General features: G+C 35.5%; 3 protein-coding genes across 3 annotated transcripts; 1 reads left to right on the top strand and 2 right to left on the bottom strand.

The window, feature by feature from the left end:
• Positions 1-5,032: 5,032 nt before the first annotated feature.
• LOC121727588 (CDK-activating kinase assembly factor MAT1) lies at positions 5,033-9,253 on the bottom strand. Its single transcript, XM_042115497.1, has 5 exons — positions 8,947-9,253; positions 8,496-8,792; positions 8,183-8,415; positions 7,475-7,650; positions 5,033-5,226 (listed from the first exon to the last, which is right to left on the bottom strand). Exons 1-5 carry the CDS (start codon positions 9,068-9,070, stop codon positions 5,127-5,129), a joined length of 930 nt encoding a protein of 309 aa, XP_041971431.1. The 5' UTR covers positions 9,071-9,253; the 3' UTR covers positions 5,033-5,126.
• A 3,100-nt stretch (positions 9,254-12,353) lies between these two features.
• On the top strand, positions 12,354-17,994 carry LOC121727587. The gene is made up of 6 exons (XM_042115496.1): positions 12,354-12,653; positions 15,824-16,164; positions 16,255-16,444; positions 16,523-16,800; positions 16,943-17,026; positions 17,889-17,994. The coding sequence occupies exons 1-6, from the start codon at positions 12,556-12,558 to the stop codon at positions 17,969-17,971; spliced, it is 1,074 nt and encodes a 357-aa protein (XP_041971430.1). The 5' UTR covers positions 12,354-12,555; the 3' UTR covers positions 17,972-17,994.
• Positions 17,995-18,070: 76 nt separating this feature from the next.
• Positions 18,071-19,293, bottom strand: LOC121727589. The gene is made up of 4 exons (XM_042115498.1): positions 18,892-19,293; positions 18,657-18,821; positions 18,435-18,553; positions 18,071-18,274 (listed from the first exon to the last, which is right to left on the bottom strand). The coding sequence occupies exons 1-4, from the start codon at positions 19,201-19,203 to the stop codon at positions 18,136-18,138; spliced, it is 735 nt and encodes a 244-aa protein (XP_041971432.1). The 5' UTR covers positions 19,204-19,293; the 3' UTR covers positions 18,071-18,135.
• Positions 19,294-19,310: the final 17 nt, after the last annotated feature.

Raw genomic sequence — 19,310 nt, 5'->3', positions numbered from 1 at the left:
GTCCTTTAGCACGACGAGCAATGCACAGCGTTGCACACGATGGGGTTTACAGGATACTGTTGATGTGAGGTTTATTTTAATAGGAGGACCGTGAAACTCGTCGAGATACGGGAGCCGCAATCGGTACGGTTACCGTGCGGTAATAAGAAGTCAATATTAGCGCTAGGCGGGCGGATTTGTAAAGGGTAGCATAATATGGAAAAGGACTTTTCTTTTAAAGAATTACTTGTGAAATACCAATTTTATGTTAATGTTATTCAATTTAATTATTGATTCCTGACTCAATATATCGAAATCGAACAGATACGTAGGTAACTATGCGATATCCAGGCCAATGTAGGAGTGTAGGTAGGTACTAGATGGACATCTAGACTTCACCCTAATAGCACATTTACATTGGTCCATGGTTGGACCTCGGTTATTGGCTCGGTTGGCCAACAGTTAGATTTGGCACACCTGATTGCAAAGCAGCTAAGGATGGCAGCCAACGATGGCCTAATGGTTGGCCCATCATTGTCTTTTGTCATCATCTTTTGTTGGGCCTACGTAGCATTTTATGAAGGTAGTTTGTTGGGCCTGCCGCATGGTTGGCCAACAGTTAGATTTGGCACACCTGATTGCAAAGCAGCCAACGATGCTGGCCAACAATGGGCCAACATAAAGGCCGTCAAAAGGCCTACGGTTGGTATATTTCATGCTTACTTGTGTAGGACCAACATTGTTAGGTTAGCGTAGGGCCTACTAAGAGTTAATTCGTGTAAGGCCAACATTGTTTTTTGACGTAGGCCGACTGAATATAGCATCTTGCAGAGCCAACTGCAAATTATTTCGTGTGAGGCCAACATTTGTCTACTAAACATAGGGCCTAATAAATGTACTGTTATGTAGGGCCAACATTGGTATATCAACGTTGGGCCTACTGGATATGGTTTTACGTTGGGCTTACTGGATAGCCCCACGTAGGGCCTACTAGATATGGTTCTACGTTGGGCCTACTGGCTAGTCCCACGTAGGGTTGGATCACAATACCGGACATTGCTGTCATCCCATACAAAATGCTGTGGTCCGCTATTGTGCTCTGTATTGTAACCCAACCTTTAATCTGCAGTGAGGCTATGGTTCTGAAAATAAAGTTGGCCCCACATTATAAGCATTAATACGTTAGTCCTACATACAATTAAAGAGAAAGTAATTAAATTGACAAAATGCTTCATTACGAATGAAATAAATAGTCGATTGACAATACAACTTGGCCTTACACTTAAACAAATGTATTTAAAAAAATTAAAAAATATAATGGTTACAGTAATTTATTTGAATTATTATGCCTAAGTATAAAAACTTCGAAGTCATAAACTACAATTAAACCAAGTAGACATACTAAACAAATAGTGGCCAAAAGAATAATTTCCTCTGACGCCTAGAGATATAAAGGCACTGAAGATAGGACAGGCATAAACAAAATATTATCTCTTATTTGCAACTGGTCAACGAAAATGACCCTAGCATAATTCCTTTTTAGCCAGACAGGAGACAAATGAACAAACTGATACAGCAGAAAGTAAGCAAGAGATTGTAATGTTGATGTTATGTATTTGTCTATGTTGGGTATTTGTACATATGTGTTGTAGGCTACACAACCAAAAGCCACAGTAGGGCCTTCGTTGGCAGGTTGTCACCAATCACTGTTGGGAAAATAAAACAAAATATATGTTGGGCCTATGTTGGGTATTTGTACATATGTGTTGTAGGCTACACAACCAAAAACACTTAAAGGGCCTTCGTTGGCAGAGATTTCACTGTTGGCAGCAGAACGTAAAATCAATGTTGGGCCATTGTTGGCTCTTCGTTCGGAATTTTAGTGTAGGAATTTACGATTGGCTTTTTGTTGGCCCTTTGTTGGGATTTTCTCACACCATTCCCCGACAGTTTACCAACCGTTGGCAATCGTTGGCCAAACGGAGTGTGCTACTAGGGCAATGAGGTCATGGAGGTTAACTACTAGTGAGTGGGTAGGGGCCGGTAGCACGATATATTTACTTCACTACAAACATTAACAGAACTAGTATTAAGACTCTATATAAAATAAAATATAGGTACTCGAATGAAAAATATTATAAAACTACTATTGGCTATCGCCATTTATTACACGTCCTCACTCATCAAAAAAGCTCAATTTACTTGATTTTCTTCGTAAAACTCTTAGTTGTTCTAGTTGATTCTCATCAGTGAGAACATCCTATCTATCCAGCATAATAATACGAAAGCCTGCGCTGAGTAATATATCTGATTACTGGTATTACTTTAAATAATTTATAAAACTTATACCTAAGACTTTAAGTTTATACTCACAACGAAAATTGAATAGAAAAGCCGACTCCACTCTGGGGGTGTATTTCGCCCGGAGCGGGCTGATAACAGGGTAAGTTTACACAGGGCCAATTAGACGGCGCCCGCGGCGGCGGACGTCGTGTTTTCACATGCTAATTGTATCCGCTACCGCTGCGTCAGGGTTTGCCGAGAGCTCGCAATATTACAACTACACCCTCAAACTATAAACTCCATTTTGAATAATAATAATTCAAGGTAAAATTACACTATAGAGTTTGCGTTTACTTTCGTATAAAGGCCGTTGGGGCGAGCCAGTAGCTACGATGCTGGCTAAAAGTACCTAGGTACTTAAAACAGAATAATATAATTAGGTGTGTAGTTATATTGTTAAATAAATCTACACTTCTCTTCGAAATAGTAATACAGTACCTACAAGGTACTGTACCTATACTATTATATCCTTGATATCGATTATTTCCTGGCACAAAAAAGTATTTACGTAACTAGATAGCTTAATGTAGATAGGTATAGACTGCAATTGCAAAAAGTTGGGTGTAGCAAAACTAAGTGATTACTGATTATATTATACTTTAGGGTGCGTACTGTGTATGTGTCCCCTATATTATAGAATTTGCTGTGAAAGTAGCAGCGCTGAAAGAGTAACTTTTTTTTAGTCTTTGTATGGAAAAATTCATGACGCGCGGACGCTTGTCCTTACAAATCACAAAAAAGTTTTTGCTCTTTCAGCGCTGCTACTCTCACAGCGAACTCTATATAAGGAACACATACACACCCTAAAGTATTATCATTTATCACTTAGGTTTGCTACACCTTAAAGAGATTAACGATGCACAAAAAAAACTCGAAAAAAGCTTTTGCTTTAGAAAAAACCTTTATTGAGAAAGTACAATATGGATAATATTAATAAATATATTTAATGTAAAGGATAGAGATTCGCTTACGTTTAGGAACATAATATAATTAGGTAAGTACGTACTACGTATACCTATCAGTGACGGAGTAAGACTACTTGATGCCCTAAGCAATTCATGCCTGTGTACCCCCCCCCCTCCTATCCGTATGTAAACTAGTATCGGTCTTTAGACTTTTACCACCTAAAACAGTTTACAGGTTTTAGGAGACGTGAGACGTGATGCCTTAAGGACAAATGTTTTTTGTCCTTCTTCTGGGGCACCTTCAGTTGGTCAGACGTGAGAGTGAGACGTGATTCTCTAAGAACAGATGTTTTTGTCTTTCTTCTGGTGCCCCCTCAGACGTGATGCCCTAGGCAATTGCTTAATTTGATTGAGGGTTAATCCGTCACTGATACCTATTCAATATACGCAGTTGGAGAGAGCCGAGAGGAGCCCAAATAATCGCCTAAATCACATAAGTGTTTGAATTAATAACAACGTAAACTGCGTTACATGTAGAATTAGAGCTTTGCCTATTTTAATTTTTTATGTTTAACAGTATTAACTAAATAAGCTTAGACATAAATTAAAATGCTCTATTTTCGGGCGAATACGTGGCCTGAATAACTTCTCGTTTACAAATTGATAGTGCGAAGTAGGGTCACTTTAGAAAATCTATTTAACTTCATTTGTAATAAAAACCTATAGTAATTGCTGGTTTTCCAGACTTTTCATAATATTTCTGTAAGGTCCGTATTAAAGACATTTAGACAATTTATTCGTAGCAAAATTTTGTTTGCATTATTATTGTTCTGAATAATAGTTTGTAGTAGTGACTTAAGTTTTATTATTGCTACTGTAACTTCTAGATGCTCATGGGCGTAGCCACACTGGGGCAAGCTGGGGCGCTTGCCCCACCGGCTCTGACCTATAAGGTGCCTAACTAAACAAAAAAAAAACTACAATCAAAATAAAAAAGCACGCACGATTTACGCGCGCATCGCAGCGGTCTTTTGAAGGCGAGCCGTATTACCGTAGAATTAGTATTACTTTTTAGTAATTTGTTAATTAAAGTAAATTAATTTGTGTGTAATTGTTTATTTTCTGTACCGGAAACAGATTCACAAATTGGCATAGGAGCAGAGCTGAAACGGTTCAAGTAAAAAAAAACCTCTGGGGTAGGTCGACTGATGCCCCACCCTGAGCCCAAGGCTGGCTACGCCCATGTGGATGCTAGGATATACACACCACATACATATTACTCACTCACACATACACGCATACATGCACTAATCAAAAGATCTATTTATTTAATCTTAACGTGTTACCTAATTTCGATCAATTTTACCAGTTTCATGATATGAAAAGCGACGTTCGACGCAATTTCATAATATGCAACATACATTTGGAACACGTCTTAGCTTCTGTGACAGACTGCAAAGACGTAATTATGCACATTTAGGCTGGTATAAATAGTCAGTACTCAAGATGCATCTCGGTCTCAAGACACGGTTCAGGCTCTGTGATTGGTCGGCTGTCAAAATTTGGACCAATCACAGAGCCGAACCGCGTCTTGAGACCGGGTCGCATCTTAAGTACCTACTGACTATTTATACCAGCCTAACACGAGCCGCGACGCATTATGGGCAAAAGATTATTATGATATTCTTTCCATAAACTTATATGACATGTTTCTATACATTGTATGTTGCGTGTGACTCTGCTGCCGCATTATCGGCTCATATATAAAATATAACAATAATTGAGAACCAAAAGAAAACCACACAAATATTTGACATTATAATAAAGTAGCATTATATACAACGAAAACAACATTTAATCAAGTACAATAACAGTCTCAACAGTGGTGTTGTCGGTCTGTCAGCTGGCGTGGTAGAGGCCGGACAGAGCGTCCTGCAACGCCCGGAGACACGGCAGGGTGGAGGAGTACCCACCGGCCTTTTCCGTTTCTGTCTCTGACCTGAAAGAAAGAATTAAAATTCTAACAATTGTTTACATACTGTCCATATAAAACTAATAAGAACTTTGCAGCATTAGAGCCCCTGCAGACTGCAGACTTCCTATCGGCCGATAGTTTGGTCGGGTTGAACTGTTAGCGCACACACTATGCCAACTAAACAGTTGGGTTGGTGGTTTTTAGGATGCTAAGCAGAACACATATTATATGCAAACTACTATGTAAAAGCTTTTAGCTCCTAAGATTTAAGTATGTTGTCTGGAAGTGGCTAGGCCAAACACCTATTTGCTGAATTCCTTACAATCCTTTTTTATGGTATTGATTATTTTTTGCAGATAAAAAAATTATAAGTAAATAAATATTAACCCTTCGATCGTGGAAAAACGAGAAGTACAATAGAATTTCTATTGGGCTTGATGAATTATTAAGTTGTAATCACTACATATTATAAAACAAAGTCGCTTTTTTTCCTTTAAAACTACGCAACCGATTCCATATGGTTTTCTTTAATAGATAGAGTGATCACAGAGGAAGGTTTATAAGTATAGTAACATTCATTATTCATTAAATAGTGGAGAAATACCTTCGATCACTAATATACAAGATACACAGTCCGCGGCAAAAAACGACCTCACTGAAAGAGCACCAAACGCAACACTCTGGTGGACTTTCGATTTAGTAGTGCTCGAACGCTCCGCTGGGAAACATGCACCAGTGCTCGTTCAACAATTTTAAAAATCATACGTTTAAAACGCAAAAAAAGGATGGAATTTCATATTTCCGGTAAGTATTAATTATATATTATATATGAAATATAAAATATATTTCATACAATTGTATTATAAATATTGGTATTTCGTTAAGAAATCAACAAAAAACAGTTTTAAAATTAAGTTGTAAGTAAATCAACACGAGGTATAAACCATCTCAATTGCGAATACTTATACTAAAGGTACTTATCGTAGTTTATCATGCCCACTTGAAATGTTCGGGTTATACACTGTGTTTCTGTTCCATTTGGTGGAGTCGCTATTAATTATTATTTATTTTATTGAGGAATATATTTTTTTTAGGTTTCCTCGAGATCCAGTTAGATGTGGAGATTGGATATCAGTTATAGCACGGCAAAGATGCTAACAATTTTTCAAGCCGACTTTAGCGAGCGTTGTATGTTCTAAGCATTTATATTCAATGTATACACGTATATTTTAGTTAACTATAAAATTAAACATATTAGAACAACATAATATTACAAGTAAAAATAATTACTCCACACTTTATACATTAAACTTTGGAAAAATTAAAAAATGGACTATTAAAATTATTACAATCAACAAAAAATGTTGAACAGTTTGACTCCACTCATACTTCACTTCACCCTGTTCCAGCGGCGAAGTGCGGCCGTAAAATTATTGAAGTGCTTTTTTGGAATTGTAATAATTTAAACTTTAAGACATATGGACGATGGTTGAATTTAGTTTGAAGCGTGCGTCGTTCGTAAAAATTTATTGCTTTGTAAACACACATTGTACATTGTTTTATAAAAATATCTTTAATAACTATGATTAAGGTTGATTTTAGATAAATGTATACTTTTTTAAACACTTTTACTCGGCGACAGATTTTCGAGAGGTTTTGTATGGGACTGTGTATCTTGTATATTAGTGATCGAAGAGAAATACTGTTATTTTTGGGGTTTCTAATGTGATGTCGTAAATAATTACATTTTTCTCCACTTACATTGCAAACGCAGGCTGAACCCTACGAGATTTATCAAAATAATGTACTAAGTATTGTACACTATGAAAAGGTCTACAGAAAAGTCTGCGATGGTATATGTCTATCTCTTATGGATATCCCACAATATTTTTTTTTTGTCATTTAAAATTAACTTTAAATAATGGCTAATTTTCGAAGCGATTTTAACCAATACAGCAATAATCCTTATTCAATTAAATACTTTAAATACATTATTGATTAAATATAGATCTATATGGCCCATTACAGCATACAATTTAAATTAATATTTTCGAAGATATTACAGATACTAAAATTGCAGGATGTCGCTTTTTCAGCGGTACCAACCAATGCAGGCTACGGGTAGTAATGAATATAATTAAAAACTACTGAATTGATTTTAATCATTTCTTTAGTGAGTGACATAGGCCCGGCTTCACACGGGTATAAAATATATAGATTTTATACCCGTGTGAAGCCGGGGCGGGTCGCTAGTAATAGATATTATACTGACCTAACATGCTGCAGATACCCATTTTTAATAATCTCAGGTACACTGGGCGGATCAGGGCCGCATCTGTCGGGCACTTCCGGAGCTTCATATCTGTACAGAGGCCCCTCCTCAATCACCAGCATCGGTTGCTGTCCGGCACCTCTTGTGAACTTCACACCAGTGGAGAAATGTGTAACCTGAAATTACAACAAGTCTTACTGTAATACCTTGATCGTGGGAATAGACATTCATTTGCTATGTGGCACCCGGGTGCGGCTTGGGAGTTGATGGGTTAAGCCACATAGTGCAAGAAACCTTGAGCTTGACTTTGTGAGTGGGAGTGGGACATCTCACAGGAACTGTACATAGTTTAGTAACTATGTACAGTTCCTCTGAGATGTTCCACCCTCTTAAAGGTATGTATGTATATATTTTTTTCAGTTTCGGAGCAAAGAAACAAATATTTTTGTGTACAATTATAGTAAAAAAAAATTTTTTGGTTTTAGTAAACGGATAAGAAATTTTCTAATTTTTAATGTGACATATATTTTATATTTATATTTAGGCAGTAAGTAGTACAGTTAAAATCATTGTATTTCACTTGGAAAATATAATATTATAATTATATGTAAAGACTCCAAACACCAATCTAAATATGTCATAATATGGACATGATATGTGGAGCAGTTGCTAAGAAAAACCAATCGCATGTGAATTACAAGAACAAACCTTAGGTAACACAGGCACGATTTCCTCCTGTTTGCTCTGAACAGTCTGTGCAAATGTGTTGAGAATATCCTTAGCATCCCCCTCAGCAAACATCAATTCATCAATCAAAGCTTCCTTATCTCTTATTTTCTGTTTTTTAGCTTCCTCTTCTAAACGCAATATTTCTGCTCTCCGAACATCCTCCATTTGCTTTTCTATCAAGAGTATTTCTTCTAATTCTATCTCTTCTCGTCCTGTAATAAGATATAAATATAATTTTGGTATTATTTATTAAACTTTAGTATTATTTATTAAAATAGAGTTCTATACATACCAATTTTTGCTTTATTTTTCATGATGAGTTCTTTATTATCCTTTTTATACTGTTCTATGCGTTTATTGGTTTCCACTACATCTATATTGTTCACTAAATTGTAAATTATCTTTTCTATTTCTTCTAAATAATCATTATAAGCTCTTAATGTGGGAAAATCTTCTTCTTTCTTATTAAAATCTTTTAATACACGCTTTCTTATATCCATTTCCTTCTCGACCATAGAGTCTTCGAACAGCTGGACTCGGAAGTTACTTCGGCGCAAGGGAACATTACATTCAGGACAAGAGCCAGAACCTATAATATAAATAACAAAAACATATTAATTATAATATTATTGGAGTTACGAATTACGATACGCCAATAATTAATACGTATAGTTACGTTAGTTTATAAACGTATTCTGTAACTTATTCATAATTTAAAAACGTACAAAGCAATATGAATTTACCTTTCAGAAACAGTAAGTCAACACAGTTTTCGCATAAGGCATGGCCACAGACGTTTACCATTAATTTGAGAGATGGGTTCCGGTATTTGGTAGTTTTACACCTTGGGCACGCTTGGTCATCCATTTTCGGCTGCTTCTATTTATCGGAAATTAAACAAAATGTTTAACCGCCTTCTTCCTTCTTAGGTTAGAATATTAATAACAAAAGCTACAAGCCTCATATCACGCTAATTTAGTTTGCGTGTTATATAACATATTTCAAAACGACTCCTAAATTAATAATTTATTTGCAGAATATCATAATAATCTTAAAAATTAAATTAATGGTTTGTTTATTGAAATAATTATAAATTAAAGTTTGTAACCACAGATTACTAGTTTGTAACTTGTATCAGGGTTGCCAGATGTAATTTTACGATTTCACCCAAACAGATTTTTATATATCCCCAAAATGATACGTTTTGAAAAAAAATCCCCTATCGCTTTGTTAAAGAAAAAAAAAACAAATAAAAAATTGAAACTACTTTTATTCGATTTAGTAGTTTCGATCACTCGACAGTTGAACAGATACACAACACAGGGTCACTCGCTCGACCAAAGAGACATTTTTTGACATTTCTTATCTTATCTTAATCGCCTATGTGTCAGCAAAGAGCCGCGAGCCTGGGGGCATAGTCACCCAGTGTGAGAGATTCTCGTGTGTCACCGACGCGAGCCGGCTAAGTTCGCGAACTTAAAACCCACGTAATTTAAGTTCGTACGTCTGTCAGGCCTTTTACGCACTCCACCAAACAAACCAAAACAAACAACAAACCCAGCCAGAGACAGACAAGACAGAATCAGTCATAGACTAGCTAGACATTTTTTTTAAATGGCTCTGAATTCTTGCATATTTGCCAGGATGTTAATCGAATGAAAAGGACGTTCGTTTCAATTGTTTGTTCAGTTTTTTAGAAGTGCTAACCCCAAAAAATCCCCATAGTGTATTTATTTTCCCCAAACATTTCCCCAAAGATACTGTTTCCCCAAATTATCGCCTAGAGTCAAAATTTTTGCGAAAAAAGCCCCTAATCTGGCAACCCTGCTTTGTATGGCGCTTTGAGCCTTGACAACACAATGACAACACATGACAATATGTATAATTTTTTATGACAATGACATTTTAGCAGTAGTGCCAACTAACGGTATAAATGTTTTTTTTTAATATGGCACAAGTCGAGAGTCGTGATGCGTCCGAGCTTCATCAGACGCGTCCCATACACAATTAAGCCACCACACAGGCGCATTATTATCATTTATCAGTCAATAATATCGCGTGGGTTATTGCGATATCTGTTGCGGCGTTATTAACGCAGCAGTGTGTAACTATAGCCTGTCAAGAAAGTAAAGACGCGCGCGAAATTTTTTAAATGAGATAAAAAATATGAGAACTTTATTAACTCGAGATAAAAATGTACAAGGTGACAATATTTAAAATGTAATAAGCAGTATCTGTGAAAATACAAAGAAAAAAACCACCTTTTGAGCGTGATTACGTTTAGAAAGTTTTCCCGCCTGTCTTCACTTTCTCGACAAACTATACAATATTACATGACCATCCTTAATACAAAGAAAACAGATATCGCCCGATAATAACGCGCCTGTGTGGGGGGGAGCCCTTATTAGTATCGCGTTTTCAAGGCCATTGGGGCATATTACACGCATCAATATTATCACAATTCCATGATAATATTGATGATGTAATAGGCCGAATCGCAGAATCATAATATTTAATACGTTTAGAAATTTTTCCCGCCTGTCTTCACTTTCTTGACAGACTATACATGACCATCCTAATACAAAATGTACCAAAAACAGATATCGCAATAACGCATGCGATATTATCGACCTATAATAACGCACCTGTGTGGGGGAAGCCTAGAAAGCCTTTACCGTATCGCGTTTTTAAGGCCATTGGGGTACATCAGGTTCAGACGCATCAATATTATCACATCCGTTTTCCGATTCCGTGATAATATTGATGGTGTACTAGGTCGAATCGCAGAATCATGATATTTAATAATAACACAGAGATTTTAAAAATTCTTAAAATCCACGCGATACTGGCTTGGCGTGGCGTGGCTTCCACAGATTATGCGATCACGTATTTAATCTGTGCTCAGCATTCACCTGCAAATATATAGCAGAATATGTTTTTTAGCTTTTATGTTTTAACGTGGGAGAGCCATGCTTCGGCATGAATGGGCCGGCTCGACCGGAGAAATACCACGTTCTCACAGAAAACCGGCGTGAAACAGCGCTTGCGCTGTGTTTCACGCCGGTTTTATGTGATTGGTATTAATGATGTCCAGGCTGCTTTTCTCTTTAAAAAAATCTTGTACGAGAACGAGACGACCTTCCTCTAGCGATTTCAACTGTGTACTGACCACAGATTACTAGTATAATGTATATATGTACAGCGGAACTTCATAGAATAAAGTTCCCCTCAAATTCTTTAGTACCTGCGAAGTAGGGGCAAAAGGCGCTGAAGTGGCGACGACGTCACTGGCAGGAAATTTAAAATTCTACTATTCTCTATAGCAGGAAATTGGAATTTTTAGCTGGGTAGGGTGGCGATACTCTTTATTAATAATTAATTCGAAAGAATGGAACTATCAGCATAGCTAACCTAACAATTTCTCTCAGAACAATTGTTAGGATTTTATTGAACATGACACTCAATTATGAAGTTGACAGTCAGCTGCCAAACTGCGAAAAAATGAAACGAACACGGCTAGTAAACTAACCACAGCTAACGAACTAACTATTTATGTTGCCAGTACAGATGTCTATGAAAATAAAATATATTATTTCCAATTTTATTCAAATAATGAAATAGCTTTTATGATAATTTAAACAGCTTTGATGTTTTGCCAATTAAATTTTCTAACACAATTTGCAGAAATATCAATCAATACAAATATTTTCTAAGAAAACATTATGACATTAAAAAAATATAACTACCATAATGGATTCTTTTTAATAGTGGCAAACATTTGATCCAGCGCAACTAGTGTAAAAATATCTATGTGGGGCTTCAAATACCGGTATTTTTTCATAACGTTATTGCTTCAAGGGCATAGATAACGGTATGAAAATTTACCCGATACTAGAAATAACGGTAAAAATTGGAATTAATACCGGTAAATGTTATAACGTTAAATAGGATTTATAACGGTAAATATATGTTATTTGATAACGTTACCTTTTGTAAAATAAGTACTTAATTTAATCAGTCAATTCAGTATGCAGTATGCACAAAATTAAACTAGACGTGTCTGGTGACCAGTAGGTATATATTATAGGAAAAATGACGTCTATTTTATTCACCGTACCCTTGGGCCTTGTTTGTTCATAACGCCATCTTTTATAGCAGAGTCTACTCCAACACACTCTGACATTGGCGATTCACAAAGGAGCCATAATTTAAAAAGAAGAAGAACCTCGCCGGCTGCAGATTTTAGTAATGTTTTTGTTTGTAATTATTATATGAAATCTTTAAAAAATGGTTAACAAATTATAACCTCTACTCAATTTAACACTTTATAAGTAGGTACTCTGAAAGTAAAAATGTCATTGCTACAGAACTTACCATATCCAGACTATAAACAAGGCTTAGCATTAAATGTCGAGCAGTGTGAAGTAATTGCTAGATTGGCAAATTTACCGTAAGTAAACCGCAAATATTTTAGTTTAAAAACGAATAAAAAATAGCTTTACAAAATAAAGCAACGATTTAGTGATAATGATTTAAAAGCGGTAAATGTGTTGTTCCTTTTGACGACCCCTGTCGACTGTGGCTCAATGGTTGAGTGAGTGGCGGCTCACGCCGGAGATCGCGGGTACGAATCCCGCCGACAGAACAAAAAGTTTTCTATGTTCCTGGGTCATGGATGTGTATTAAATTTGTGTATTTTAACGTTGTTAGTGGCGGCCGAAAAGGAAGATCTTCCGACCGAGCGAGATAGCATGCTCGGTCAGGCCGAAGCCCACTGACGTCATTTCAGACGTTGCATATATCTTGCCGTTCTCCGAAACTTCGATAGCGCGATGCAGGAATGTTAGGCGAATTGTGGGTACCGCCACATCACTCCCCCCCGAAGACCTGTGGTATTCTTCGATGCGCTTGTGTTGTCAGGTGTGGGCCGAAGCTACGCGTGCAATGAGTAATGACCAGGAGAGGGACCCCGTGCTCTGCTTGCTGACCGGTCGTTGTAGCCTATGGCTGCCCCGTTCAAGCCAGACGCGGGTTCGACCGGCGCGGACCTCCAACGCGGCTTATGGTCGAGGCGACCCGGTTATGCTTGATGTCTGCTGACGTGGTGCGGAGGGGCGGGGAGTGTTGATGATGATTGATGTCCAGAAGGATGCGTGTTCTTGTCGGTGGTCACCAATTTAACGTTGTTAGTGGCGGCCGAAAAGGAAGATCTTCCGACCGAGCGAGATAGCATGCTCGGTCAGGCCGAAGCCAGCTGACGTCATTTCAGACGTTGCATATATCTTGCCGTTCTCCGAAACTTCGATAGCGCGATGCAGGAATGTTAGGCGAATTGTGGGTACCGCCACAGTATGTTAAAATCTTAAATATATATGTATACTATAAAAGTATTATATTTCAGTTGTCTGAAACCCGCAACACAAGTCCTTCAGGTACTTACCACGGGGCCAGACTGACATGGTGTGAAGCATCCATAGATTTTATTATTTTTTACACAAAAGCTACAGAACTGATTTATACCAAATTTGGCATGTACTGTATAGATCTCATCACATTAGCTTCTTTTGTTCGGCTCATAGACCATAGTTCTATGAGCCGGTATAATATATCGCCGCCCTAGTGCTTGAATGGCCAATCGACCAGTGAGCAAATTTTACAGGAGACGTTTTTTTTAAATTACTTATGGATATTAGAAGTTTATTAAACTTTTGCTGATTTAAAAAAATGTAGTATTTCTTTATATGTATAGAAATAGTAATTGAAAATAATAACTATAGCACTCATTATATTTCATTTAATTATTGGAGATTGGCCAAAATTCTTCCAACATAATTATGCATATGGAGATTGAGCACAACAACATGGATATAGTTCTCTAAAATAACGTGCCAGTTTAGTGCTTGTTTATCCAAAATACCACCATGTTCGCTATACAGTATGTTTATCTTTTTAATAAAATTATTAAAAAATGTATATGTCCGTGTATGTGTGTATGTATACTATGATGTTTGTTTGTCCGCAATTATCGCTCGTTTGGCTGAACCGATTCTGATCACATTTAAATTAGATTTCCTTTTTATGTCATTTTACTTAATTATTTTATTATTGTTACTAATGTTATTTTTGTCATAATATTGTTTATATTTATTACTGTTTTATTATTTAAAAATTATGAGAAATTAATATTTGCATGCTAACAATTTATAAGCGAATTGTGCTGAAACTGTACTTACTTTTGTCATCTTTTTACTAACCACATTTCGAGCAAATAAAGATATTATGATTATGATTAGGGTCAATTTATATTGGCGCAGAATCAAAGCGCATCGACGCGAATTACCAAAACTGAACATAGCATTTTCAACCTTAACTTTAGAGCATAATGCACACATTACTTCTGCGAGGCAAATCAGCGTTTGTCGGGCGCATTCGCGCGAATTTGCGCGAATGCGCGCGCCTTTTTAAATTCTCAGAAGTAATGTGTGCGTTAACGCTTTGGAGTTAAGGTTGAATTCGCTATGTTCAGTTTTGGTAATTCGTTTCGATTCTGTGCTAGTTTAAATTGACCCTAAATGTGACAAATATTGTTCTGAAAACCGCATCAGAATCGGTTCAGCCAAACGAGCGATAATTGCGGACCAACATACATCATACATACATACACACATACATAGAGGTCAATCTGAGAACCTACTTTTTTTAAGTGGGCTTAGTCCTTCGATCGGGGATTCTTGGAAAAGCTATTATATTCTATTGTTGTCACGATCACCGGTGCTCGTATGGGGCTTGAAGGATTAAAATAGTATGAACGGATCATGGCTTGCATGTGACAAGGTAATAAATTATTTATTGAGTACTTACTAATAATCACCTGTATTTACCCTCAAGTAACTTCGAACACTAAAACAAAATTGAAACAAAAGAATATATCATGAAACTGGCAACGTACCTTTCCAAATCAACTTCGATTAATTTAAAATCCATTTTTTCGTTGTTATAGACTTAAATATTTTAAATTTGTCTTAGTAAGCAAATAATACGTAATAAACAAGCAAAATGGCGTCGCGTGACGTGCGCGTGACCTTCAAAATGCTTGACCGTGATTGGTCATTTGAGCAAAATATGGAGTTAGTCTACTCAAGCACTTAAAACAGTTTTTATATGGGAGATGAGATATTTTATTTTTGCTAAAAAAGCAAGTTATATGCAAGGAAAATAAAAAATATTTATATTGTAAAGTGGGTAATCAGCATTACTAATAGTTTGAAATAAAAAGTCTATTTTGATAAAATTGGTCGATTGGCCACTCAAGCACTAGGGCGGCGATATGGTGATATTGTAAATGCGAAAGTGTGTCTGTCTGTCTGGACTGTTACCTCTTCACACGCTCAAACCACTGGACCGATTTAGTTGAAATTTGGCAGGGAGATACTTTGAGTCCCGGGAAAGGATATAGTAAGGGAAAAGATATAGAAAGGATATAGTATAATATTTATCCCGAAAGTGTACAGTTTCCACGCGATAAACAACTTAGCGCAACGGAGTTGCGGGCATCATCTAGTAGGTAACTTGTACATTGTGCAAATATAATACCTAATTAATTTAATATTTTTATTTCAGTTTAAATTTTAATGACGTAAAGAAACCTGGTGAATTCCTAATAAAACAACTTGATAAAAAAGGCTACTCAGTTTCTCAGTACAAAAAGTTCCTTACCACCACATTGAACAATAAAGCAATCTTCACATATTATAAACCTCAATCTAAAGTGGCTATATTAATTGCCAATGACAAATATGAACATTTATCAAAGTTAGCCACACCATCCATAGATTGTGATTCTTTAGCATCAAAACTAAAGGTTCTTGGATTTATACCCATTGTTATTAAAAATGTCACAAGTTGTAGCCTAAAAGGTGTGCTGAAAAACATAATTAGTTTAATACCCAAGGACTCATATTGTAAGTATTTCAAAGTTGAAATTGCCAACTGCTTTTTAATAAATTTAGTGAAGTAAATCCAACTTACAGTTAATGTTTAATTTATTTCAGGTTTTATATTCTATGCTGGACACGGCTGTGAGTTGTGCAATACCAAATGCATTCTTGGAATAGACTGCCCTGCTGAGGATATTGAATTTGAACATGTTGTCACGGAAAATTGGATACTCAGGGAGGTAGCCAAGTGTGAACCGGACTTGTGCATACTAATTATGGATATGTGCAGACTATATTTGGACAAGTAGACATATTTTTTGCCACCATTTTCACTATAGTTGCAAAACATCTACATCATTGCTAAACTATTATATGATTTCAGAAATAAAAATCAAACAATTTATGCTTCACTATCATGCATAGAAGAGTACAGCATCTATAAAAATTTAATTATTGGATACTCAACTCAATCATCGGAAGCTGCATATGAGGTCTTGGAAATTGAATGTTCAACTACTATCGACAATAATTTAACATATGAGCTAAAACCAGGTGACACAGAAAAAATTTCACCCTGCGCTAGCCAATATGTTGATGCTTTGTGCACAAGACTAAGTGAGAATTTACACATTAATGTTTTGTTTGATAAGGTACATTTAGGTGAGTAAAATACTGTAGTATTTCCAAAAATGCTTTGAGTCCTAACATGATAAATTACACAGTAAACCTTGTTAAATATATACCTACCTCCAATATTTTGAAACTATATTTTTAGATAGTGTATTCTTACTGTTCCTTACAGATGTGGAGAAATCATTGAGGAAACAAAAGCCTATAAAAGTTCAATGTGGTGTTTTTAAAAGATCTTTATATGATCCAGTACAAGGTAATTTTTATATTGTTGATATTTTCTTTTCACATTATAAATCTATTTTGAAGTTTTGTTATACATACATATTTAGCATAATGTTTAGCAAAATCCCATCAATTGACATCCTCTTTTTTGTACAAAAATCCCTTTCAATAAATAAAGAAAAAAAAAAAGCTATTTCGCTTTGTTCATGTTGCCATTGACTTGACGAACTCTAAAATTAGGACCTAGAGTAAAATTATTTTAGGTCCTAATTATACAGTCACTTACCATGTTGGGGAGGGGAAGAGGGGATTTCGGGATAAGCTTGAGCGTGTCAGATTAAGCTTATATAGGCTTCCGACATGTATCTAGTTATCATGGTATAGAAATCAGATTTCTCACATGGTGAGTTATTTTTTTTTAATATTAAAATGTCATCGGATCTGTCAGATTAAGTTAGGGGATGTTTAGTATAATACCCCAAAAAAGCTTCCATATCTTAGCACTGACAATTCAAAGGTTAGGTAAGCCTGTAGGGACATTTTAAAATATAAAAAAATAAAGCTTCATATTTTCCTAACTAAGCTTCACAGATATTTTATTTTGCACTAAACTAAATGAATTAGTCCTTGTTGTCTAAAATAAAAATAATTAACCTAAATAAGCAATTTTCTTGATATATTTTCTTTTTCAAAACTTTAAAATGGCTGCAGTTTCTGAACCCACTGCTAAAATAAAAAACATATTTTTGTATCAGTTTTAGCTAATGTGAAAAACCTACTAGGTCTCCCTGACGCTCGAGTGACTACAAAATTAGCACCTTCCCCTCTTTCACTAACAGTTTCACATCAACTTAAATAAAATAAAATTTCTTTACATTTTCTAATATTTTCAGGAGATGAAACTGCTTTAATACAGAAAATAAAGGAAAAGTTAGCAGACATTGATCAAAACTGCACTATTTATTATGAAGAATAGTAATAATTAATTAGTTAAATACATTTCTGATACTTATTTTGTTTTATATATTTTTGTAAATAAGCTAAGGTTTAAATATTTTTGTAATAAATACATAACATCAGCAACAGTTTTTTATTCCATAAATACATTTTTATCCTTAATGTGTGTCTTGTTTCTAGGTGTTAAAGTCTATTTGTAACAGATTGAGGTTGGAAATGATTGACTATATTAATCCACCAGCTATCTTCAACACCTTTAGTAAATTCCCTTATAAATCTATAGTTGAGGATAAATATTTTGTCTTGAAATTCTGGCTGCACACTACAAAAGAGATTTGTACAATATATTTTTAATAATTACTTTAATATGTTTTCAAGACAAATCAAAATAAGGAGTACATAATCAGCCTTTCCCAATGTGGGAGTTTGGGAACCTCTAGTATAGATATTATGAATTTAAGGCAGTTTCAATTAAAACTTACCCTAATGAAATAGGTGGTAAATCATCAGATTCTTTCATCTGTTTGAGTCCCTTCATTACATGATAACACATTGTTATTTCCACCCATCTTTTATCAGCATCATCAAAAATAACTCCAACCTGTAAAATTATTAAATATTGATTAATAGTTGGGTCGATAATGCATATGACAACAAATTAACAAACTTATTTTTTATGTTAGAAATACTAAAATGATTCTTACTTGGTAAGGAAAAGCGTAAAATATATCTTCCTTATTCACAGCTAGTAGCTGCCTCTGAGAAACTGACAGTTTTGAAACTGCTGTCTTTAGAGCCGCCAAAGCCTCACCGTCGACTAGCCCATCTAATTTTTTGAAGTCACTATTTTGTAGGCTTTCTGAAACAACCTACACATAACAATATTATTAAATGAAATGCAGTTATATCAATAAGTCATATACAACAGCTAAAACAAACCTCAACGGCATGTTTGGATGCTTCAATGAAACTATTTAGGCTAAATTCTTGTTCAAAATACGGTCGAATAATAAAATTCACATACATCCAGTTTTTAATAAACTTTAAAACCGAAGGCCAAACAACAGGTGGGAATTCCATTAATTGTGGTAATCGGCGTTGATCTGAACGATTGTCGCAGTAATTTCGGGAGTAAACCACAGTGTTTAGAGGACATGATGAGGTTACTGGAGCTTGTAAATATTTGTATGAAATTTTATCACTTAACCTAAACGATTGCCTCTTTAAAACTTGTCTTAAAGCTAAATTCATGTTTCTGACTGTTATAAAATTATAACAAAACACTAGTAAATATCAGAAACTTTATTTGTTATTCGTAACAAGATAAATCTAAAACAAGTGTTTTTCTTTGCACTTCT

The sequence above is a fragment of the Aricia agestis genome, chromosome 6 (assembly GCF_905147365.1).
Source record: "Aricia agestis chromosome 6, ilAriAges1.1, whole genome shotgun sequence".
Lineage (NCBI taxonomy): Eukaryota > Metazoa > Arthropoda > Insecta > Lepidoptera > Lycaenidae > Aricia > Aricia agestis.
The sequence above is the reverse complement of the archived record's forward strand: the minus strand, read 5'-3'. Positions and strand labels throughout refer to the sequence as shown.